Here is a 27109-nt window from a genome sequence, read left to right on the forward strand (position 1 = left end):
GGTTGATAATGGCTACAGTTTACCTTTTTTTTTTTTTTTTTACGGCTTAAGAAATAGTAAGAACAAAGAAGTTTTAATACAGCAGATCAATAATGTGATCAATAATTCAAAGGACCCAAGTATACCCAAACTATCTAAAGAAGAAAGGATCGGATTATAAAAATTAAGAAAAAAACGAAAGTATTTTAATACAAAGAGCAGATAAAGGAGACACTGTTGTTGTCTTAAAACTTGTATTTTGTCGGTGAAATTAATTTCTGGTTCAACGTGGACTTAAAAAAAAAAAAAAAAAAAGTTTTGGCCCAAAAACCTTCTGCTGCTTGAAGATGCCTAATCTCAAGCTTTTTGAAAGCCAAAAGTTAGCAGCTATGAATATTTATATAAATTTAGCTTTGACAAACTATAAATTTAAAATGCAACTTTAATGTGTTGAAAATTAGAACATTTTAATTATGTATATTTCTGTTAATTGATATTGAGGTATAGTATTATACAGTGGCCAATGTGTAATTCAGAAAAAAAAAAAATAAAAAATTACCAACTCATATATATTGATTGTAATGCTAGAAATTGCCTATTCAGTTCAGTTCTGAATATTGTCAAATTATGTCTCAAACTATTGCTAAATTAGCTCCGTTGGAAAGTAACCTATTTTATTTGAGTAAACATTCTGTATGGTGGTGAATTTCATGTGATCCAGAGTTATGTTATTCCCTAAGAAATTTTTCTGTGTCCTGTGGTTCTTGTGTTGTCTGAAAGTCATTCCTGATCCTTCTTACGGGGTCTTGTACACTTTAATCAAGGTCCTTCCCTAAGATATCTAGTTGCCAAGCTTTGTGGACCATACCATCTAAGCCATTCCTCATACAGATAAATATTTAGTGTTTCTTACCAGACAGCTCACCCTGCTTTGAACCCTTTCTAGAAGTTCTGTGTCTTATTCCTCCAGATTTGAGTACAATATTCCAATTTTTGTTTCATGATAACCATATATAAAAGAATGACGTCTGTCTCCTTACTTACAAAAGTTCAAAGATTTGTTCATATGATGCCATGCGCCTTCCTTGATGCCTGTTTTTCCTGCACAAAAAAACTTATGTTGCCCAGTATAACTTAACCTTTGCTGTTGAACTTCTATTAGTTGTTTTATAACTTGTCTTGAATAATATGATTCTGAGTTCACACAATGCAAAATTTGGCACCTGTTGGAGCAAGACTCCAGAACCTGTGTATTAGTGTTGGGGGAGTGCACAGATAAATACTACTAAACAAAGCATTGGCTAAAACTACATCTCTCGGATATGAAAAATGCTTCACTCATCATTCAAAAATACAGTAACATGACAGTTAAAAGTTGAATGAGTTTAATCATTGCCCCGCCCCCTCCTCAAAATTGATATTGTTGTTTTAATGCACCACAAATGCAGTTGTCACTATTGAGCAGAATTATGTTGTCTTCATGACAGTCAGATTCTTAATTTTATGTAATTTTTAATTTTATGCACTTTTTTGAAATGTGGAATGAATGTAATTGTGCTATAACTTCAGTATGCATTTCTAGAAACTTGCCTACTGAGTGTACTATTTCTAGGTTTTAATACAATATATTTTTGCCTTTTGAAACAGTGGTTGCATAAACTTCAGATTGAAGCACGAATTAGAGGAACAGTGCTGAAAATTCTTCCTCAGTTCTTTAGTCGAAGGAAGCAAAATAGTACTTTCTTTTCGCATAGGTGAGTATACTTGCATAAACTCAAACTTTTTAAAAAATCAAACTCCTTTTCCCCTCTCTTGGTTAAAAATTATTGCTAACCACTGTAAAATTGCGAGTGATAATTTTGTCCCTTAAACCAAGTTATTTTGGGTAACAGATATCTGATAAAATATCTTAATGAGTGGTAGTTGTGTGCCCAGTTTTCTTGTAGTCTGATAGTGCATGATTTCTACAGCATAAATAAATGTTTTATCTTCATGCATCATTTGGAAAGTTATTTCCATTTGATTGAATATGCCATTTTTGAGAGCTAGCATTCAGATAAAGCATTTTTTAACTATGGTGAGCAGTTTAATTGATATGTAATGTATGTAATGTTAAGCAAATTAAGTTTACTACTTACAGTTTGCACTACACTGAATAAAATTCACCGCCGCAATGGAGAAGTATAAGCTTAAAGAGGAGGGTCTTTGCTTTCATAAAGGTGACTACAGTGGTCTCAGACTGTTTTTAAATTCTATACAGTGGGACCAACTGATGATGTTACCAACAGCAAATTCTAAAGGGGAAGCATTCAAAGAATTAATTGTGGAAGTTACTAGGCTTTTCACTCCGAAGAATTGGATGTCAGATGAACTAACGAGACGCGTGACAAAGAAGAAATATGCATGGGATACATAAATTATCAGGCGACAGAGAAGCCTGCGGTAGATATAAGCTAGTCTGTAATCAAGTCACAAAGGAGGTTAGGCAAGCAAAGACCTTATGAGAAATCTTTGACAAAGGATGCAAAGGAAAACAGCAGCAGACATCTTTACTTGTGTAAACTCTAGAATTTGATAGTATATAACAGAGTTCAATATGTTGTATGTTGATATCAATGTTTGTGGAAGAATATGAGAAATTTACCTCAATATGATATGTAGAACACTTCCGATGATACTCTCCAGAAATTAAAACGAATAAAAGATTAATGCAAAATGATTCTATAATCATTTAGTAAATGATTATAGAATCATTAATAGTAAATGATTATAGTAAATAGTAAAAATCAATCGAACAAGATTTTTCCCTGCAGGTGACTAATTTTGCCCAGATTAGTCGCCTGAGGGGACAAATTCAAATTGAGGAAAGACAGTTCTAGAATAGATGTTTTGAAATTTTCCACATTGGCAGTAGAAAGTTAATTTATCATTTCCTAATTTATATATATTCCACACATTCCTCATATGCTGCAATGTCTTAATGAAAATGTAGTCTGATATCCCAGTTTTACATGCGTCAACAGTTACTCTTTTATTTGATTTTTTCTTTTTGCAAATCGCTTTATATTTTACACACACACACACACACACACACACACACACACACACACACACACACACACACATGCTGTAAACACATTGTGTGTGTCTCTATAGATGTAGCATTTGAAATGCATATGCCATGATGCTAAAGATTGTTTTTGGCATGCCAACAATAATGAGAGGAGCACGTGGTTCCCTGCTTGGTTGTTGGGTCTTATTGAATGTAAGACTTGTACGAACAAGTACCATAAAGTGTTTTGGCTGGTATGATAAAAAAAAAGTTTTTAATTCTTAAAAAATTAAGAATTAGTGGGTTGTTCATAACATATTGAAAATACATAGTGACATTAAAAAGGGTACTATTTTAAATTATTTTTTAAGATTTTAAAAAAGGAAATTTTTTTTTATTGTAATTTATTTATTGTAATGCCTTCTAATTGAGGGGGGAAGCATATACGCATGCCTGCTGAAGGGTTAATGATTGTAAGTGCTACTAAAGTTAGTTTGTACCAAATTATTTTATAATTTGGTACAAACTAAGTAGGTATTCTTTATAATATTTATATCCTGTTATATAAACTATCTATAATTGTATAAATAAACACTTAGCACAAAGATAAGTGAGTGTTCATGGCAACTGTAACTTCTCCTGAAGTATTTTAGTTACATGTCAGTACTAATACAACTTGCATTTAAGAAAACCATGGTTTTATTATTAGCTGGGCTAGACTTATTATAAGTGTGATTTCTGTGAAATCAGATATTCTTCATATTTCTGTTATTTATAATAAACCAATTATAAGAATTCAAATTTGTTTTTTATGTTAGATTTCTATAGAATTTGTATGGAAATTAATCAAGTCCTTTTATTAAAAAATTCATCATTGACAAGGACAGGCAAATTTGATAATTCATCACTGTCCATAGTATGCTCTGGCTGCAGAATGTGTTGAGAGCTTATTCCTTCAGCAGTAAGTTGTGGAAGTTTGTATTCAGTAATGTTCATCTGTTAGTGGCACCTCCGTAGCCAGGTGGGAAGGAGCAGCAGTGCGTAGCACACACTTCTTGATTAGACCAGGGTTCGAGCCCGTCACCACCAAATACGGAGGATGCGGAAAGGTCAGGGAATGACCATCGCATTTCCTGGAGCAATATGGCCTTAGTTGCTAATGCTCCTAAAAACCAAATCACACAGACTCACCTGTTAGTCCAACGGTTTTATGACATCACTTGGCCTGCTGTAGGTTACTTTAGTTGTACACAGTGCATGCTTGGAAGCTGCAAGCAAACAAACAGAAGTGCAGAGGATTTATGGATATGGACTTTTATTTATTAAGATAAAATTACTGCTTCTATTTCATAAACTTAATGCATTTAATTCAGGCAAGAGTGACACTAAATTCTTGGAACTTCTGGATTTTGACAAACACTGCCTTCCAAATAAACTTTAGTGGACATTCGTTCAACAACTTTGCAGTATGTGCATTTCTCCATTCCAAAACTCATGTGTTTTGGTTTTGATTTACTATTTAATTGATAATTTTAGCCTAACAGCTTCCAAACTATGCTCCCACAGATCAAGAGTATTCTGCACTTTGGATGAGGATGTTCTGCTGCTGAAATTTATTGATGTTAATGGATAGAATTTTCTTAATTTAAATATTCTTTAGGCAACATGGTATGTATGTTGCCTAAAGTTATGTCGAGAACTGGAAATTGTGAAATAATGAGCACTTAAACCTGCGTGGAGTGTAATCTGCCTTTAATTTCTTTAAAAATTACAGATTATTCTCAGAAGTCTCATGGTACTTCCTATTACCACATCTTCAGTGACTGTAAAGACAGCAGAACTGGTAAATTATGGAGACTTGATTTATGTACAATTGTTAATTTAGTTACACATTTCATATTTGTTAAGGTTTGGGCTTGAATTAGTTAGCAAACATCAGGTAAAAATTTAATTTTAAATCATTTTACATTACTTATTTAGTTAATAAGATTAATAATTAAAATTAAATAAATTAACATTAAGTAAATGGATAACTACAAATACTTACTTTTATTTTGCTGTCCTTATGACACCATCAGCCTCACATACCAAGATAGCGGTTTACATTTCATTATGTTCTGAACTGTACTCTAAAACTAAGGATTTTTTGAATTAAAAAGTTACGGTCTCCCAGAGCTCATCATAGGTTAGTTTGTCGCTGTGGGTGAGGGTATTTAGCATGAGACTAAGGATTTGGATGTTGTACAATTTAATATCTATTTGGTAGTGGATATCTGTTTAGTAGTGGCATATGATGCAAGAAAGCAAATTTATATGGCAACAGCTAAAAAAAAAACTCTTCCTATTTCACCTATCCATTCCTTCTAATAGTTTGTCTAGTTCTTCCTTGAATTTATTTAAGCTGTCAACTTGTTGTTGTTGAAGATAAATATAAAAAAGGCACCCAGGTGGATGGGATCTATCCAGTTATATTAAAGGAGGCAGCAAAGGAAGTAAGCAAACCCTTAACCATAATTATGAGAGCTCCCTTGGACCCAGGGGAGGTACCCATGGACTGGAGATGTGCAAATGTGACCCCAATTCACAAAGGAGGATCAACCAGTGAAATACCACCACTTTGCTTATTGGAGGCTTGAAGTGGTGAAACCCATGTTTAGTCTCTAGAGCAAAGTTTCCGGCATCCCCCTCCCCCCATACTTCTCCTTCAACCGATGCACGGTACTAAGTACTATAGGTTTTGATATCTTTCGTGTTTGGGGTTTTCATAAAAAAAAGGGGGGGGCAACACAAGTAATTATAGACCTGTTAGTTTAACTTCTGTTCCAGGGAAATTAATGGAGGCACTGGTTAAAGAAGCACTGCAGGATCATCTAGACAAGACTTCAGTTATAGCTCAGACACAGCATGGTTTTGTTAAGGGGAAGTCTTGTCTGACCAATTTGATTGAATACTATGATTCAGTCACAAAAGAACTGGATGCAGAGAATAACTTTGATATCATATATTTGGATCTTAGAAAGGCTTTTGATACTGTTGCACATGGAAGACTGCTGCATAAATTGGAGCAGTGTGGCATTGGAGGCAAATTGAATGCTGCTTTGGATAAAGGGATGATTGAGTGGGAGAAGACAGAGTGGTAATCAGTGGACTAATGTTATTAGTGGAGTCCCTCAGGCTTCAGTGTTGGGTCCATTGTTGTTTTCTGTATTTATAAATGATATGATGATGGTATATCAAGCTTAATGTCCAAGTTTGCAGATGACACGAAGGTTGTTAAGGACACTAATGACAGTACGCTGCTGCAACAGGATCTAGAAAAGTTGAGCAGATCGGCTGAGAGGTAGCAAATGAAGTTTAACATTTGAAAAATATAAAGTACTACATATGGGAAGCAGTAACCCCAGAGTAACGTATCAACTCTGTGGTACTACACTGACAGTGGTAGAGAATGAAAAGGACATGGGGTAATTATGCAGGCAGATATGATGTTTTCTGAGCAATGCAGACGGTCTGCAAGAGTAGCTCATGGTGTCTTGTCAATGATGTACAAGAATTTTTCTAGCAGGGATAAGGAGGTGATTATCCCCTTGTATGAGGTAATGGTCAGGCCACACCTTGAGTACTGTATACAGGTCTGGAGGCCTCATTTTAAGAAGTATGTAGAACTGTTGGAATGAGTACAGAGAAGGGCACAAGATTAGTGAATGAAACAAATGGTTGCTCTTACAAAGAAAGGCTTAAGTTTTGCAGATTACAGTGTCTGGAGACTAGACACCTGAGAGGTGATCTGATTGAGGTGTATAAAGCCTTGAATGGTTTGAGCATGCTCAATGGTGATGGGATTCATCCTCTTGCTCAGAATTATCACCTGAGAGGGCATATATTAAAATTGAGGAAAGACAGTTGTAGGATAGATGTGTGGAAGTTTGCCTTTAGCCAGCAGGTAGTTGATTGGTGGAACAGACTTCCATCTTTTGTTGTGGAAGTTGATAGCCTAAATAAATTTAAGGCTGAGCTGGAATGAATGGAGAGGTGAAATGGGAGTGGGTTGGTTTTTTTTTTTTTTTTTTTTTTTTTGACTAATGCTGCATAAGCTTGCTTTCTTGCATCGTATGCCTCTGCTAATGCTAACTTCCATAACAACAGATAGAAGTTTGTTCCACCAATCAACCACTCACTGGCTAAAGGCAAACTTCTGTACATCTGTTGTGCAACTGTCCTTCAGTTTGAATTTATGCCCTCTCTGTGTGTAATCTTAGCAGGGGAAGAAACCCCTCAGCATTGGGCTTGCTCAATCCATTCAAAGCAGTCTTAAAAGCCTCAGTCAGATCACCTCGCAGGTGCCTAGTCTTCAGACACTGCAATTTGCAGAACTGAAGCTTTCTTGGTAAGAGCACTCTTTTGTACCCCTCACCAATGAAATTGGTGAGGTTCACGATTACATTAGAAGGGGTATCTTTTTTGAGATGTACATATTATGGTCCCTTTTTTTTTTTTTTTTTTTTTAAATCTGCTCTTATACTCTGCTTTTTAAAAATGGCTATCTGCATGCCTTTGTTTAGGTTAATTTTGTTGGTTATGCTGATAATGAAGGATTCTTTTTTATAATCTGCATTTTCTGTACACGTTGGTGGTTAAGACTGAGGTGTTCTTGAAATCCCATTGGTGATCCTATGGGATTTCTAGACACCTCAGTGATCACTGAATTATGACCACCCTTTGTAAACAGGACTATACCACTTTAAAGTAGCGGCTATGGGATGTAGTAAAGATATCACAGTTTCAAAGGGGTCAGCATGGCTGCAGATGTTTTCAGACATCTAGTAAAGCCAATGCCTAGGCGAACAGCAGCTGTTATCCATGCAAATGGTGGGCCAAAACTGTATTGAGTAGGTGGTCACAATTCATTGATCACTGAGTGTATACAGTCAGTCCTCGTATAGCACGATAGTTGTGTTCCTAGAAACCCTCGTGCAATGCAATATAAACAACAGGCCCTATGGGAAAAACAGGGTTAGGTGCCGACCACCCAAGATTGAACACACATTTGTAACCAAAACATTACCAAACACAATAAATAATCATAATAAAATATAACGATTAAAATACTTAATAAAAATAATATTATAATTTTTATAATATTTTTTATTATTATATTATATTTTATTATAATATAAATAATAAAAATACGTAAGTATTTTTTACGAATAAAATACATATTTTATTACGACTATTACGTAATAAAATATTGCTAATGCTTTTGCTTCTATCGTAAGCAAACTTGTTTTTTGTTTGATTTTCTATTCAAACAGATGACAGCCGTTCCATCTCTTCCAATTCTTTGTATCTTAATCTAATGGTTTTTAATTACACTTTGAGTTGTTCCTGCTATGAAAGTTGTTTTTATTTTCTCTGCATTCTTTGTAATTCTCGGCGTTGCCTCATTTAGGTTTGTAGAACGTGTAATATCACATGGTCTTTCATTTCGCTCAAATCGTTTCACAATTTCATATTTTTTCTCTATTGACAGAGGCTGACTGGCCATAAGCCTTACCGGGAAAACCCCGGTGGGCTGGAGGCCGGTGTGATTTTGGCCATAAGCCATAGTATGAGGCCACTATAAATTTTCCCGGGTAAGAATTTTTGATCCAGTCCGCCTCTGTTTATCGATATTGCTTTTCTTTTTCTCTCTGAATCTGCAGTGTGTCTTCACCAGGACGCTTCCTTTTCATACCTTTTAAGCATTTTACTCATTTTTAGGGAATAAAGCACAATTACAAAATGAGGAGGCATGCTTGATACACAAACAAAGCTGTGCGTGTGTATTAAACAACATCGTAAAGGCAGAGATACACTATTAACACCTCACATTTTACTAAAGCACATTTCTGGGGGTTACTACCATAAAACAATAAAAACAATTTCCAGTTGCGTTTCTGCTAGTGGAATCTATTGTAAACTGGTAGTAAACTCGATCTAATTGCATTTGCGATTATACCGATTGCTGGAATTGTGTTGGTTTTTACGTTATTATGGTGAAATGTGTTCCCCCTTCACTGATATAAAAAACATAAATACATTTTCAGAATCTTCTCTTCATTCCTATCGTGTTGCATTCGGTTGGGGTGATTCTGCCATTTCTTGTAAACACAAAGGCGAATCGTGCATAAGCGAATTCAGTTCGTGTTATATAAGATATCGTTCCCCTATTTATAAATCGTGTATGATCGAATTCGTGTAGTGTAAACACGTGTTATACGACGACTGACTGTATGGTCTAAGTCGTTGATGTGTCTAAAACCCTACAATATAGTAAAATTTGGTTTTAATGTCGAAAGGATTGCAGTATTCTTGACACTTTTTATTTTATTATTGAAATTTAATAATAAAATTTAATTAACAGATATAAAGTACATACGTATTACACATAGTTATGACACATGTTGTACTAAATACTGTTTCACTTTCATAGGCATTGCATGCATGTACACACACATGCATGCAATGCCTATTCATGCACGCTGTATAAAATATGCATTTTATTCAATGTGTATTTTTAAATATTTCCCAATTCAATTGTCCAAAAAAAGTAGAATTTTTCAGTAATTTCTCCATAACTCACAATCCCAATGAAGCAGGTTAGATTTAAACTGCTATTTGTTATATTAAAGAGTTAACTTTCTAACATTTTTGAAACATTTTAGATTTTTCCTATGACAAACACTAGGAAATGCATAATGAGGCATTGTTTAGAGAGAAATCAACTTGCAGTAGAGTTCTAAATGGGCAACAAGACTTGAATGACACTATATCACATTGGCATCTGCACGTTTCAGTTTTGTGACTATTGCATAAGGGGACTGACACACACACTGCATCCTTCATTTTACCATGCAATGCAATAAGGCGCCTCCGTATCCAGGTGGGCAGTGCGTAGCACATGCTTCTTGATTAGACCGGGATTCGTGCCCGTGACCACCAAATACGGAGGATGCCGAAAGGTCAGGGAATGACCACTGCATATCCCCGGAGCAATATGGCCTTAGTCCTAAAAACCAAATAATAACAACAATGCAATAAAATTTCAAAATGTAATCTTTTAAAAGAAAGAGCAGAAATAATTGAATTAAAAGTATTGCTGCATTAATGTCTACTCTATTGCAGTAAAATAATGCAGATTTTACTGCAATAAACCACAATGTGAGGTGTGAGAGATGGCTTTAAAAAAAAAAAAAAGTGTTGGCTTAAATGCTGAAGACATTGCCGGTAAGTTCGAGGAACGTTTGATGTTATAGCCAAGGTATGTAATTTTAAAATGACATAACAGAGCTAAAATGGCATAAATTATATGGAGATTTTTCTTAAGTGATTAACTGTGATGTTATAACAGTTGTTTCTGAAGTTGCTTTCACCCTAGAACTGCTGGCTAGCAAAAGTATGTGAAACTGCCGTCACCAATCATTTTGACCACTGTGCATAAAAGAGACTTAAGTTGTTTTCAGCATTTTATTATAAGCATTGATATAAAGTAACTAGTAGCAGTGCATAGTGTTGTGCCTATGGTAATACATATATGTAATATTTAATATGGCAAAAATTTGAACAAAACTTTTTCATCTAGGAAATAAAAAAATTAATTTGCACAATTTAAATGAATGATAGTTTTTCCCAAACAGTTCCTGTACACTTTCTGCATACATACTTTTTACACACAGTGCACATTTCAAACATGGCAAACAGATGTGAATTAAGTGGATGTGCTTTGATTTTATTAATTGATCTGATTGCACTTTTAGAGCATCATGTAGCTTACCATTGAGTTTATTTGCTACGAGATGGTGTCTATGCAACAAACAATGAAGAGTGCGTACTTCCGGAACCTTTTCTTTGAGAAGGGCGACAAAAGTTGGATGGAGAATTTACAGTTTTGAAGCTCAGACACCAAGGTTTTCTCCACATCATTGGCCATCTCATCAATGCATCGTTGCCATGTATTCACACTTGATGGCAGGCATTTTAAAACAGGATAAGAATCCTTTGTAGTCGTTTCAGTCACCTCTTTAATTGCTGGTATTATAATCTCCTCACCAGTGGTATATGCTTTCCTTTCTTTGCTATAATAGAGATATTGAATGATGCCTTCAGTCCTCTATTATCAACATGAGCGAAGGCTTTAAAAAATGTGTTTAAATTTGGCTTTCTGAATTTTTCCTTCTACACCTTAAAAAATTTAAGATCTTTCTTTTTCTTATCAGGATGAATTTTCTCGATATGTTCTTTCATCTTTGAAGGTTTCGTGGCATTATTACTAAAAGTCTTTCCACATAAGAGGCACGTAGGCATTGTTAATCGAGGGCACAAATCCAAATGTCAAATATTCTTGTGAATATTGTTGACATTTTTTCTTATTGTACATATTGGTACATTGTACTTATTGGGGTTGTAGCTAAATTTATTTTAGAGTAATTGCAGATGTGAAGCATCCTGAAAGAAAGTAATTCAGTTTAAATAAGATTATCTCTTATATATAGTATAACAGGTTCGGTGAAACACAAGCAATTGCTCTTGACATCTCAAAGGCTTTTGATTGTGTTTGGCATAAAGGTCTTCTAAACAAGCTTCCATCTTATGGTTTGCCAACTGTTTTTAGTAATTGGTTATCCAGTTTTCTCTCTGGTCGCTCACTGAGGGTGATGGTAGATGGCTCTCGGTCTTCTAACTTCTCCACTAATGCCGGTGTCCCCCGAACTTCAGTTCTTTCCCCCACTCTTTTCCTCTTGTATATTAATGACCTTCTTCCATTGACTGGAAATCCTATCCATAGTTTTGCTGATGATAGCACATTGCATTTCACTTTCCATTTTGAGAAACCTTGTCCTGCTCAATCAGCTTCAACTTCTCGAAAATCTGCTACCAATTCCTTAAATGCCGATCTTCATGTAATTCTCCAGTGGGGCAAAGACAACTTAGTTAATTTCAACCCTTCTAAAACTCAGTCTTGTCTTATATCTCGCAAAAAGGGTTCTTCTGCTCCTATGCTTATCTTTAGTGACACTGATTTCTAGGCAAAACGATATATCCCTTTTGGGGATTACCCTGACTTCTAATCTCTCTTGGCACAAGCACATTAGCATTAGTAGAGGCATATGATGCAAGAAAGCAAGCTTATTCAGCATCAGCCAGAAAAAAAAAAAAAAAAAAAAAAACCCTCTCCCATTTCACCCCTCCGTTCGTTCGAAATACCTGTCCAGTTGAGCTTTAAATTTGTTTAGGCTATCAACTTCAACAACAAGTGATGGAAGTCGGTTCCACCAACCAACCACCCGCTGGCCAAAGGCAAATTTCCGCACATCTATCCGACATCCGTCCTTCCTCAATTTGAATTTATGCCCTCTGAGGTGATTATTCTGAGAAAGATGAAGAATCCCATTGGCATTGAGCATGCTCAAACCATTCAAAGCCTTATACACCTCTATCAGATCACCTCGCCGGTGCCTAGTCTCCAGACTCTGTAATTTGCAAAACTTAAGCCTTTCTTCGTAAGAGCAACCCTTTGTTCCATTTACTAATCTTGTTGCCCTTCTCTGTACCCGTTCCAGCAGCTCTACATCCTTCTTGAAATGAGGCCTCCAGACCTGTATAAAGTACTCAAGATGTGGCCTAACCATTGCCTTATACAAGGGAATAATCACCTCCTTATCCCTGCTAGAAAAATTCCTGTATATCATTGACAAGACACCATGAGCTACTCTTGCAGCTCGTCTGCACTGCTCAGAGAACTTCATATCTGCCTGCACAATTACCCCCAGGTCCTTTTCATTCTCCACCACTGTCAGTGTAGTACCGCAGAGTTGATACATTGCTCTGGGGTTACTGTTACCCATATGTAGTACTTTACATTTGTCAATGTTAAACTTCATTTGCCACCTCTCAGCCCATCTGTTCAACCTTTCCAGATCCTGTTGCAGCAGCATAGCGTCAGTAGTGTCCTTAACGACCCTGCCAACCTTTGTATCATCTGCAAACTTAGACATTAAACTTGATATCCCATCATCAATATCATTCATAAACACCGAAAACAACAATGGACCCAACACTGAACCTTGAGGAACTCCACTAATAACATTAGTCCACGTTGAGCAGTGTCCATTGATTACCACTCTGTCTTCTGCCACTCACATTACAAATATTGCTTCCTTTGCATCTAAAAAACTTGGTTTTCTCTTTCGCTCTCGGCGTTACTTTTCTTCCAAACAGCTGCTCACTCTGTATAAATCGCAAATCCGCCCTGCCATGGAATATTGTTCCCACATCTGGGGTGGTGCCCCCAAAACCTCTCTCAGGCTTCTTGATTCCATTCAGAAGAGGGCAGTTAGGTTAATTAATGATTCATCTCTAACAGAGTCTCTCCACTTGCTTTCTCATTGACGTACTGTTTCTGCTGCATGCCTCTTCTACAGATACTTCCATGGGCACTGTTCTTCTGAATTGGCTTCTATAATTCCCGCTCTCTCTTTCAAAACAGTCCAAACACGTGCGGCCACCAGCCAACATCCATTTACTGTCCAACTTCAAACCCACAGAACCAACTTTTCATCTTCCTCATTTATTCATTCAACTGCCGTTTTCTGGAACAACCTTCCTTCATACGTATTTCCTGAAAATTACAATCTACAGAAGTTCAAGTCCAATGTCAACAAATATCTTCTTTCGTCTTCTCAACCTCCAACCCAAGCACGGTACTAAGTACTATAGGTTCTAATACCTCTCGTGTTTGGGGTTCACATAAAAAAAAAATAATAATAATAATAATAACAATATAATATAAAACAAGGTAATGGTAAAGTTCTTGGGGGGAACTATATTACATTAGTAAATAAATTAAAAAATAATTTTGGGTCATTCAAAAATGACTAAATTTTCTCAGCCTAAGCTATAGATCTTTTGTATTTTGGTATTAAAACCTTGGCTATTTCTTCTGTTTCTAGACTTGGCACGAAATTTATGAATACAAGTAAAAACGTTTAATGGACCTCTTGAAGTTTATCGACTCCGTAGATTCTATTGTTGACCCATGGGGGGTCAATATTGGCCACTTTGGGGACCCCTGGCCCCAAAGAACATCGATCTCATACTTTGTTTCATTGTAATATAATACCGTGTCAGACTTCTTCTTTGTACCGTTACTTATGGCAACACTTGTGTGAAGTGTATACTCAAGATAATGACTTTTTTATTTGCTTTAGCTTGATAATTTGTCAGAGTGCAATTATCAAGTTTGAAAATTGAAGTGGAATATAATTCTGCCTTCTCTTTTATGGATGTTGGAACCTCTTTACAAGCACATTTACCAATCTAGTAGTATTTTTTTGGACTAATGTTTTTACCAATTCAAAACCGGTAAAGGAGTTATCAGTGGTTACATTTCTACCTCAATTCAAAAGTGGTTCCATTAGTTTTAGGGCAACATATTCCAAAAGTGGTTGGCTTGCTGGGAGTGTACAGTCTTTCCCAAAATAAAAAAAAGCCGTTCAGTAGATATTTTGAAGTTACGTCAGCTGACAGACAAAAAACTTTATACCAAATTTGTCTGGCTTTGCCACATACTGGGTGAATCGGCATCTAATTATAGTTGGAATAGCTGCTCATCTATTCTAATGTTGCTATACGAGGAACGAGGTGCTACCCAAAGGTTCCCGAAATTTAAATGGAACTACGTCTAGTATGGACTTGTGGTGCTAGGTACCACTGCATGCATCCTTTGTGAATCAGTGTGCCATGTGGCATCGGGCTGGATAGAGTCAGTGGATATTTAAGTGCAGTTCTTTGGCGGTGTGTTTGCGATGGCTGATGTGAGAGAGCAACTTACTTGCATCGTTTTGTTTCATTCTTAACGATACAGCAGCAGAAACCCATAAGAAGTTGAAACAAACATTTTGGTGACAATGCTTTAGGCCAGGGGTGCAGACCTGCTGTTTTAACCATTTTAAAAAAGGTTGAATGTTAGTTGATGATGATGATGATCGCTCTGGGTGTCCATCATCGAGCACTACCCTGGTAAATGTCGCAGAAGTTCGGGTGGTGATCCGTGAAGACCGCAGGCGGACCATCCACGGCATTTGTGGCATTGTAGGGCTTTTGTCAGACAAGTTGAACATGGGAAGGATTGTAGCCAAGTTGATGCCACAGTTATTGAGTGAAGATCAAAAGCAGCATCGCATGGAAGTTAGCAGAGATCTTCAAGAATGAACCAGGAGTGATCTAAACTTCCTTTCTACGGTCATCACTGGTGACGAGAGTTGGGTATATGGGTATGACCCAGAAACCAAGCAACAATTATCCCAGTGGAAGAGCCCATCTTTGCCCCAACCAAAGAAAACCCAACAAACGAGGAGCATTGTGAAGTCCATGTTGATTTGTTTCGGTTTTTTGGACATCAATGGGATTGTCCATAAGGAATTTGTCCCTCCCGGCCAGACCGTCAACACAGAGTTCTACTGCAACATCCTGAGGTGGTTAAGGGAAGCCGTCAGGAGGAAAATGTCCAGAGAAGTGGCGCACAAAGAACTGGGTCCTTCATCATGACAATGTGCCGGCCCACACATCTCTTGCTGTGATGCAGTTTTTGGCATCCAACAACATGACAATCATTCCTCCTGTGACTTCTTCCTCTTCCCAAGAATGAAAATCAAGCTGAAGGGTTGAAGATTTGACACTGTAGAGGATATCCAAACCAAATTGCAGGTAGTGCTGAACACTATGACAAAGAAGGACTTTTAGGACGCATTCAAATCATGAGAGAAGCACTGGAATCTGTGTTTATGCTCTCAAGGGGACTACTTTGAAGGTGATGGTGGCGAATAATATCCAGAGAGAGTCTTAATTTATTTTATAAATACATTTCAAGAATTTTTGCGTAGCACCTCGTTATAGCAAGGTAATGGTATGTGGGAAATAAGTTTGAACAATATTTATGAAGCTTTGGCAAACTAAACATTTCCTTGATTCTCCTTCCTTGAATGTTGACTCTTATGGATCGGTTAATTTCACAAAAGTTGTTACGTGACATTATACCATGAAAAAAAAAATTGAGGCCCCCAGTACAGTTCACAAACTAGCCAATTCTAAATTTCTAGCACTATATGCTTCGGGGGCTAAAAGTACAGTGATAAAAGCATCAACTTCTTAAATGGAAGTAGACCAATTATTATCCTTCAATTGTCTTCGCGCTTCGATTTCAGTGCAGTTCTGTATGTGTTTTATGATTGAAATGTCTACAAATAAATAAAATGCACCCACCACAGAATCCATATACACATTTCATCTTGCATAAGCAGTTGGACCAGGGCTGTCATGAATTCCATTTCTTTGTAGCACACGTCTGCCTGAAGGACCACCGGATTTTATAACTTCCCATATGTGCTCAAATTTTAAAGTGTTTGCTGCCCCTGTTAAACACATGGTTTTTACGATTATGATGCTGTGTATTATCACTTAATGCACAAGGATCAGAAGTGTTATTTTCACTACTACTAGATTCCTTGCCTTTTTCATTAGGAATCCATTCACCACTTTCAGTGGAAAGTCTGGAAAGCAAAATACCAAGTCAATACACTGATCACTGCCACTTAGTGGTTGCTCTAAGAGGGGAATTCAGTAAATTATCTACTGAAGGTAGCCCCGTAGTTATATTTCAATGATTCATGATTTATCATGTTCCTGCATTACATATCTCAACTTGAATCATACTAATTTTGATCCCACTATGTTTTTAGGTTGTGCTGCTGTAACAGAAAGAAGGAAGACGCCTGTATAAAATTATGGATTTTCTGAAATTGGAGCATTGTTCAGCCATCAAGTTTCTTGCCAAAGAAGGAAATGAGCCGAAGTCCATTCATGAAAGGATGGTGGCTGTGTATAGCAACAGTGTACCTTCAGAGTACCAGGTGAAATTCTGGTCAAAACAATTCAAGTGGGATAGATAGTCCACTGAAGATGATCCATGTTCAGGAAGGACTGGGATAGCAACCACTCCAGAAATGTGCCAAGCTGTGGAAACCCTTGTGCTGAATGACAGATGTTTAAAGGTGTCCCAAATTTCTAGGGTATGTGACTTATCTGTGGGAACAGTTAAACATCCTCCATGGAAGTTGGTGATGAGTAAGGTCAGTGCAAGGTGGATCACCAGATTTCTGACCCCTGTGCAGAAGCAATTCAGAGTACAGTGCTGTGAGAATTTAGAGCTTTATGGAAAGGATCCTGAAACTTTCATTCCAGAATTGTTACACGTGATGAAACATGGGTTCATCACTGGGATTCTGTGACCAAGCAAAAATCAATGCAATGGAAGTACAAGGGTTCTTCCCCACACATAAAATTTCAGGTACAATCTTCAGCTGGCAAGATTATGGCCACCATTTTTGGGGATGCTGAGGGAATTTTTGCGCATTCACTACTTGGAACGCAAGCAGACAGTCTCTGGGAGTCATGTGCATCCCATACAACCTAAGCAAGGAAAAACACTGGAAAAACTTGCCAGAGGTGTGCTGCTCCTTCACAACAATGCACCAGTGAAACTACTCCTGCTTTGATAGACTGTGACTTTACAGAACTGACCCATCTGGATCTGCCTCCCTCCCCCTCATCCCGTGACTATTTCCAGTTTTGAAACCTCAAGAAAAATGTACATGGATGGTGCTTTGCATGCACTGAGCTCTGCTGTTTTTGCATTCTTTGATGGACAGGACAAAGGATTTTTTTATTTGTCTGGTATTTCCTTGTTGCCAACAAAATGGGACAAGTGTATTGAAGTTCAGGAGAGTTACATTGAAAAATAAAACAGATTTTTTCCTCTATCTCACTTCCTCCATAGGTAGGTAGATAATTTATTGAACTTCCCTTGTACAGTGCCAACACTGGAAAACTTGCCAGAGGTGTGCTGCTCCTTCACAACAATGCACCAGTGAAACTACTCCTGCTTTGATAGACTGTGACTTTACAGAACTGACCATTTCCAGTTTTGACACCTCAAGAAAAATGTACATGGATGGTGCTTTGCAAGCACTGAGTCACATTTTTGTAACTCTCTTGAACAACTTCTATTAAATCACTTCCAGGAGATTTTCCATTATTATCCATCAACAGTGCATTTAACAGTGACTGAATTCACCCGTTATGTAACCACCAACAATTCCTGATTGCCATGCCTTGTATTCTTTCATTCCTCACTATAGTCATCCACGCCTGCTCTTCAAAATATAAATTTCTCTTTTAATTTTGAATAAACCACCTTGCACTCTCCTAAGCATAATAATGAGATAACTGTGCTTAGCACTCATCACTCCCCCTCTTAAGCACAGTTGGCTCATTACTGCACCATTTGACAGTTCAGCTATATTTATCCTTTCTCAGAACCAAGTGAAGCTTCATACAATAATTCTCTTAACATATTTCAGCCTTGGTCTCCACCCTCAGGACATTGTTCCAAATAGACTCAAAACCTATGGTCAAATTTTCAGTTGTCTTACTTTCAACTCATTTTTTTATTTTTATTTTTTTCTTGTGTGCAGGCAGTCCTCAGCCAGACTATGGCAACCTTGTATCTTACACCTTGGTGGCTCCTTAGCCCAGCACGGTGTAGGATATGTACCTTGCTAGTTATTATCCCTGCCCATTTGGCACACTGATTCATGTGTACTGCAAAAATGAAAGGTCAGATAAAAATGTCACCCAGCTATCATCCAACTGAACACTCACCGGGTGATTCATTCTTGCAGCTCTGGTCAATATAAAAAATGTGATGTTGCCAATATGCTTACAACTGCATTGGCAACATCATTATGTAGCTGATTCCCATTTGCTCACCCTCACAACAGCACCATTACTTGAAAAGCCCCAGATAGAGATTCATTATTATCAGAAGGCGGGAAAAAACTTCAGTTTTGCTGCTGATTGTTTAAAAAATATGTGGTTCACTGTTTTTTATTTTTATGATGAATTAGTACTGAATTAATATAAAGGAAAGAAAAAAAAATATATGCCAAAATAAAAATCTACAAAATTATACACAAGAAATATATATACAGTAGAACTTGGATAAGAAATTCCTGCATGTTTTCACATGTTTGGTTTCTTAAGTCCCCTTTTCAACTCTGTATATTGTAATGTATTATTTTCTCGCATAAAAAGTTTGTGATAAAGAATACACAGAGTATTATTATAATGACGTTTTCCCACTTAAGTTTTTTAAATGTACAAATTCTTTATTTTTAATATTAAACAATATAAATAGTTTGGTAATCGAACAAGTTAGTGCCCAGCATCATTTTAGTTCATAGTAAATCACCGAAGTAGGTGACATGGCATCATTTTTGATATACATGTATCTCATATTGTGAATGCCTTCACAGCGAGTTGCTCTGATATTGCACTACCTCCAATAAGCAACATTTCACCGGTGGATAACACTGGTGTTACGCGAAGGATGGTGGTATGGCCGAGAATGCACTGTCAAAGCATTGCTTATTCGAGGTAGTTCAATATCAGGGCAACTCGTTGGGAAGGCATTCACAATATGAGATGTAACAAAAATGATGCCATTTCACCTACTTCGAGTGATTTACTACGAACTAAAATAATGCTTGGCAATAACTTGTTTGATTAGTGAATTCCCATAGTCTGATGCTTTCAGCACTAAAACCTTTTTAGTATAAATATTTTGACATAATGGAAGTGACATCGCAATTGCTTTCATCAATATCCATAATTGGATAGCGTTGGCCATGTGAAGCACAGTGATGCGTTTGCCGTTTGTTTCTGATGGTTCTGAATTACATAGTGTATTGTTGCTCAGTATTATTGTAATTGTGACTTTTTAAAGTATGTTGGAACTCCAGAGGAGCTCATCCTTCCAACTTGGTAAGGAGTTGAACAGAATGTTAAGCAGTTAGAAATCCTCAGTTTAAAAATGTTTCCCATAGGCAGAGTGGAATATTTATAAATTCTGAAATAGTACTTTAAAATTATCTTCAACTTATGTATGTGTATCTTTTCATTTTTATTTGTGTAGTTAATATTTCATACCTTTAGGTCATTTTCCCTTCTAAGAAGTTTTCCCGTGTAAGAAGTTCTTAACCTCCGGTTCCTTGGAAAACTTCTTATCCGGGTTCTACTGTATAAAATAGGATATGATCACGTTACTGAAAGACTAAGCAAGCAAGAAAAGGTATTAAATTATTAAACTGGGTTATGGAACTGGGGCACTACTAGTTATAGCAGAAATACCCAGCAACCATAATGAAATACAGACAAATGTATATTTTCAGTGTATTGGGTAGGGGTGCTGACCTGTCAAGTGTGTAATTACCATGGAAAAAATTGAGAAAGCCAGCCAGGTAAAAGCAGATTACCTGAAATTAAATTAGATTAACATAAAAATAATGATAACCAAGATGGTACCTAAAGCAGTGGGTCCTAGGGCTTTAACTGCTCTTCAAGGGGTCATCAGCCAAAACCATAGGAGCCACTGCAATAAGCAAGGTCTCTGTTTCTGTTATGATGTATATGTACGAAACACATACATCATAGCCAACCCGACAGAGACCAAAAGGAAGGAATAAAATTCAAACATAAATAAGTATATAAATATAAAATAGAGTTAAAAAGCTAAAATAATGGCAATTAAATCTTGTTTAAAGGGAAAATGAATGAAAGTTTGAATTCAAAAAGACAAAATAAAATAAATTTTTGAATTCAAACTTTCATTAATTTTTCTTTTAACAAGATTTAATTGCCATTATTTTAGATTTTTACCTCTATTTTATATTTATATACTTATTTTTATTTATGTTTGAATTTTATTCCTTCCTTTTATGTTAATCTAATTTAATTTCAGGTTATTTCTTTTACCTGGCTGGCTTTCTCAATTTTTTCCATGGTAATTACACTTGACAGGTCAGCACCCCTACATAATACACTGAAAATATAGATTTGTCTATATATATATATATATATATATATATATATATATATATATATATATATATATATATACACACACAGTCCATTCCGGTTATTTGGGACGCATCGGGACTAGTGCATTTTGGCCCAATTAAGCGGCTGCCCCAATTATCCGAAGTTTCATGTAAATAGTTAAAAATACAATGCCCCCCCCCTTTACAATTGGTTCACTGTACAATAAAATCACGTTATGACAAACTCAACATTAGTAAAGTACCGTTCACTATATGATGTGCAGTAAGCACCAGTCATTGTGATCACGTTTGTGAATTGAATTTTAATTCTATTGAACGGTGATTCTAATTAGCGAAAATAGGAGGAATATTATCCACAGGCTATAAAAGCAAAGATATATTAAACACAAATTTACCCTTTATTATCTTACCAATTAAAAAATTAAATGATACGTGAAAATCGGAAGAATATACGTGATAATTGGAATAATTAATATGTACATACGAACTAGTTGACATTTCTGTTCACTGACGTTTGTGGGTGGGTGGGGGGATTAAAATTTAAAACAGTAAAAAGATAAGCAATCAATAACAAAGAACATGGTACACACAAATTGCAAGTAACACGATACGTGCAAGTGAGAATGGAGTAACAAATTACAAAGCTTTAAAAATAGGGATGAAGAGAAGACCTGAAAATTAATTTTTTTATATGATTGAAGATTTCATGGAAGTGTAAACACATTTCATCATAATAACCCACAGAATTCCAGCTGTTGGTATTATCGCAAATTCAATAAGATCAAGTTTACTGTCCGTTTATGATAGATTTCACTAACAGAAAAGCCCAATAAACAGGTGACTGCTAATTGTTTTATGGTTGTGACCTCCAGAATTTCGACCGAACCACGTGGTACTGTTGGAGACAATCATAGGATAATCTCCAGTGCTGCGGTCTCCTGCATTTTCTCGATTGGTTTATGTTTTTTAAGATTTGCCCCGAATAAACTGCTGCCCTGATTAACCCCGGTGGCCCAAATAACCGGAATACACTGTATATATATTAAAAAAGTTTTCCTCCTAGTGATATATATTCGAGCCAATGGGAGAAGAGGGCGAGGCAATTACGTCACTACAATGCAACTGATTATTGACAACTGCCTCCATAACATTCACCAACATTGTGCACATGCTTCCGTCTAACATTTGATGTTCCATTGTAACTTTTTTTTTTTTTTGTATATTAATGAATATTGTATACAGATTTTAAATATTTGTATAGTTCATAAATATTTCAATTACATATTTCATTCCTGCTCTTTCGTATGCAACAATATTCCTCGTGCATTATAAGAACCAGAAGCAAAAGGCCTTTTCCTAAGTGACTTTTCTTCCAAACATCTGTTCACTCTGTACAAATTGCAAATCTGCCCTACAATGGAATGTTGTTCTCACATCTGGGGCAGTGCCCCCAAAACCTCTCTCAGGCTTCTAGATTCCATTCAGAAGAGGGAAGTTAGGTTAATTAATGACTCCTCACTAACAGAGTCTCTCCGCTCTGTCTCATAGACGTACTGTTTCTGCTGCATGCCTTTTCTACAGATACTTCCATGGGCACTGCTCTACTATTGGCTTCTATAATTCCTGCTCTCTCTTTCAAAACAGTCTGAACATGTGCCGCCACCAGCCAACATCCATATGCTGTCCAACTTCAAACTCACAGAACCAACTTTTCATCTTCCTAGTTTATTCATTCAACTGCCATTTTTTGGAACAACCTTCCTTAATACGTATTTCCTGAAAATTACAGCATACAGAAGTTCAAGTCTAATGTCAATATCTACTTTTGTCTTCTCGACCTCCAAACCATTCACAGTACTAAGTACTGTAGGTTTTAATACCTCTCGTTTGGGGTTTTCATAAAAAAAAAAAAAAAAAAAAAGTTAAAGGAAAAATGAATGTAGGTTTGAATTCAAAAAACCAAATACAGTATGAAATTTAAACAAAGTAACTTTAGATAATGGAATAAAGTCAGGTTAATGCCAACTTACAGTTTGCTTAGACCAGAATCGGTGAAGTTAGCTACTTGTGGTGATTACAGAGCAACATCGGAGACCCAAAGATGAAACCCAATAGTTCTCTGTGCAGTCAGTCGTCATATAACACGTGTTTACACTACACGAATTCGATCATACACGATTTATAAATAGGGGACGATATCTTATATAACACGAACCGAATTCGCTTATGCACGATTCGCCTTTGTGTTTACAAGAAATGGCAGTCGAACGCGGAATCACTCCAACTGAACGCAATAACTGTATATAAACGATAGGAATGAAGAGAAGATCTGAAAATGTATTTATGTTTTTTATATCAGTGAAAGGGAAACACATTTCACCATAATAAGGTAAAAACCCACACAATTGCAGCTATTGGTATTATCACAAATGCAATTAGATCAAGTTTACTACCAGTTTATAACAGATTCCACTGGCAGAAATGCAAGTGGAAATTGTTTTTATTGTTTTATGGTAGTAACCCACAGAAATGTGTTTTAGTACACGCGCGCAGCTTTTCACATTCCAGTTTTCCATAGAAAAGAAAATTTACTAAGCAAGAAGACATTTGGCAGATGTTAAAGAAAACTTAAATTGCATGCAGGCTCTCTGATCGTATTCAAATCAGTGGAAGTGAGAGAGCTGGGAGGGAGACCAGATGGCATCTGTGGTGGTATCAGATGGTGACATATGAAGTGTATGAGAGAAATTACATTAGTAGAGGCATATGATACAAGAAAGCAAGCTTATGCAGCATCAGCCAAAAAAAAAAAAAAAAAAACACTCCCATTTCACCCCTCCGTTCGTTCAAAATACCTGTCCAGCTCAGCCTTAAATTTATTTAGGCTATCAACTTCCACAACAAAAGATGGAAGTCTGTTCCACCAACCAACCACCCAACTACCCACTGCCTAAAGGCAAATTTCCTCACGTCTATCCTACATCTGTCTTTCCTCAATTTGAATTTATGCCCTCTCAGGTGATTTTTCTGAGCAAGAGGAAGAATCCCATCAGCATTGAGCATGCTCAAACCATTCAAGGCTTTATACACCTCAATCAGATCACCTCGTTGGTGCCTAGTCACCAGACACTGTAATTTGCAAAACTTGAGCCTTTCTTCGTAAGAGCACCCCTTTGTTCCATTCACCAATCTTGTTGCCCTTCTCTGTACTCGTTCCAGCATCCCTACATCCTTCTTGAAATGAGGCCTCCAGACCTGTATACAGTACTCTAGGTGTGGCCTGACCATTGCCTTATACAAGGGAATAATCACCTCCTTATCCCTGCTAGAAAAATTCCTATATATCATTGACAATACACCATGAGCTACTCTTGCAGCCTGTCTGCACTGCTCAGAAAACTTCATATCTGCCTGCACAACCACCCCCAGGTCCCTTTCATTCTCTACCACTGTCAGTGTAGTACCACAGAGTTGATACGTTGCTCTGGGGTTGCTGTTTCCCATATGTAGTACTTTACATTTGTCAATGTTAAACTTCATTTGCCACCTCTCAGCCCATCTGCTCAACCCTTTCCAGATCCTGTTGCAGTAGCATAGTGTCAGTAGTGTCCTTGACAACCCTGCCAACCTTCGTACCGTCTGCAAACTTGGACATTAAGCTTGATACACCATCATCAATATCATTTATAAATACAGAAAACGATAATGGACCCAATACTGAACCCTGAGGGACTCCACTAATAACATTAGTCCACAATGAGCATTGTCCATTGATTACCACTCTCTATCTTCTCACACTCAACCATCCCTTTATCCATAGCAGCAATTTGCCTCCAATGCCACACTGCTCAAATTTGTGCAGCAGTCTTCCATGTGCAAGGCGCCTCCGTAGCCAGGTGGGAAGGAGCAGCAGTGCGTAGCACACGCTTCTTGATTAGACCGGAGTTCGAGCCCGTCACCACCAAATATGGAGAATGCGGAAAGGTCATAGAATGACCACTGTATATCCCGGAGCAATATGGCCTTAGTTGTTAATGCTCCTAAAAACCAAATAACAAACAAACATCCATGTGCAACAGTATTAAAAGCCTTTCTAAGATCCAAGTATATAATATCAAAGTTATTCCCTGCATCCAGTTCTTTTGTGACTGCATCATAGTATCCAATCAGATTGGTCAGGCAAGACTTCCCCTTAACAAAACCATGCTGTGTCTGAGCTATAACTGAAGTCTTGTCTAGATGATCCTGCAGTGCTTCTTTAACCAGTGCCTCCATTAATTTTCTGGAAACAGAAGTTAAACTAACAGGTCTATAATTACTTGTGTCACCTTTTGATTCTCCTTTGTGAATTGGGGTCACATTTGCACATCTCCAGTCCATGGGTACTTCCCCTGAGTCCAAGGAAGCTCTCATAATTATGGCTAAGGGTTTGCTTACTTCCTTTGCTGCCTCTTTTAAGATAACTGGATAGATCCCATCCACCCAGGGTGCCTTTCTTGTATTTATCTTCAACAATTTCTCCTCCACTTTACTCTCAGTTATTACAAGATTCTCTAGCTTACTGCCAGAGTTCAATACACCTCTGGCATTCCCCTTGCTGAATAACTCGTCATGTGTGAATGTCGATGCAAAATATTCATTTAGTTTAGCTACCTGAGCAGGATCATCAACAGTTGACCCATCGATATCAAGTGGACCAATCTGATTCATCCCCTTCCTTCTAGAGTTTACATAAGTAAAGAACTCTTTGCTGTTTTTCTTTGCATCCTTTTCGCCTGCCTAACCTCCTTTGTAACTTGGTTACAGATCAACTTGTATCTATCATAGGCTTCTGTATCACGTGTTAATTTGTATGTATCCCATGCATTTTTCTTCTCTGCCATATGTCTCATTATTCATCTGACATCCACTTAGCCCTAAACCTTGAACAATATTTCTTAGTTGGTATGTAAAGCTTAGTAGCTTCCAAGATAAGTTCTTTGAATGCTTCCCATTTTGAATTTGCTGTTGGTAACATCATCAGTTGGTCCCACTGTATAGAATTTAAATACTGTCTCAGTCCATTGTAGTCGCCTTTACGAAAGCAGTAACCCTTCCCTTTACCCCTAATGGTGGTTACCTCTTTGAGTAAATCCCACTTCAGCACACTGTGATCACTGCCACCTAGTGGTTCATTTACCTGTATATTCTTCATGCATGAAGAATCACTACTGATAATCAAATCAAGAATATTACTCCCTCTAGTTGCCTCCCGAACATGCTGATGTAGAAAACAATCATCCAATAAATCCACAAAAGCCTTGCTAGTGTGTGAGTGACCAGCCCCCCAAATTCCAGTCAATATCTGGGAAATTAAAATCCCCCATTATAAGACTCTCTGATTTACTGGCCCACTCTATTTCCCTGTACAATTTCTTATTATACTCATCAGAGTCATTAGGCCTATAGCACACTCCTACTCTCAATTTTGATCTCCCAATGCTTATGTCACACCAAACTGACTCGACACTGCGCTGTCCAGCAATGTCGACTGGCTTCACTTCCTTGGGTTTTATGTATTTCTTTGCCTTTGATGTTTTGATCAATACCTCAAATTTATTTACTAAACTCCTAGCATTGGTGTACACGCAAGTATACATGCACCTGTTCTTTTTCTTAGCTACCCTAACACAACCCATGTGTTTACTTGTGCCCCAATGATTCCCAGCACTCTCTGAAATATCCTGTATCTTATTTTCCAGGCGGTGGCTCATTCCAATAGAAGCAGTGCAAGAATCACTTTTACCTCTGCCAGTGAATCTATTAGTCCTTGTATCCCCCCAATCTAGCAGTTTTCCGACCCACCTAACACTGCCTCAATAGCATCGGCAAACATTCTTGCACCCTTTCTATTTAAGTGTATCCCATCCCTGTAGAAGCAGTCTCTCCTGTTAACAAGTACAGACCAGGTTGAAAAAAATTCTACCCATTGAGCCTTCCACAGTCTTTCCAGGGCCGAATTGATTGACAGGGCTCTCATCATATACTCCCTTATATCGTGTCTGGGCAGAATTGCAGACACTTTCAAATTCAACCCTAATTCACG

At 37.1% G+C, this 27109-nt stretch overlaps 1 protein-coding gene across 1 annotated transcript in view; it reads left to right on the plus strand.

Annotated features, from left to right (window-relative positions):
* The window catches only part of LOC150089461 (box C/D snoRNA protein 1), a 110841-nt gene that overhangs the window by 54171 nt on the left and 29561 nt on the right, over positions 1-27109 (plus strand). Inside the window, exon 4 of the mRNA XM_090368610.1 lies at positions 1627-1733. Coding sequence (XP_090224736.1) covers positions 1627-1733 — 107 coding nt within the window. The remainder of the gene's footprint in view (positions 1-1626; positions 1734-27109) is intronic.

This window comes from Mastigoproctus giganteus, chromosome 2, assembly GCF_048544385.1.
Source record: "Mastigoproctus giganteus isolate SK-2022 chromosome 2, ASM4854438v1, whole genome shotgun sequence".
Classification (NCBI taxonomy): Eukaryota; Metazoa; Arthropoda; class Arachnida; order Uropygi; family Thelyphonidae; genus Mastigoproctus; species Mastigoproctus giganteus.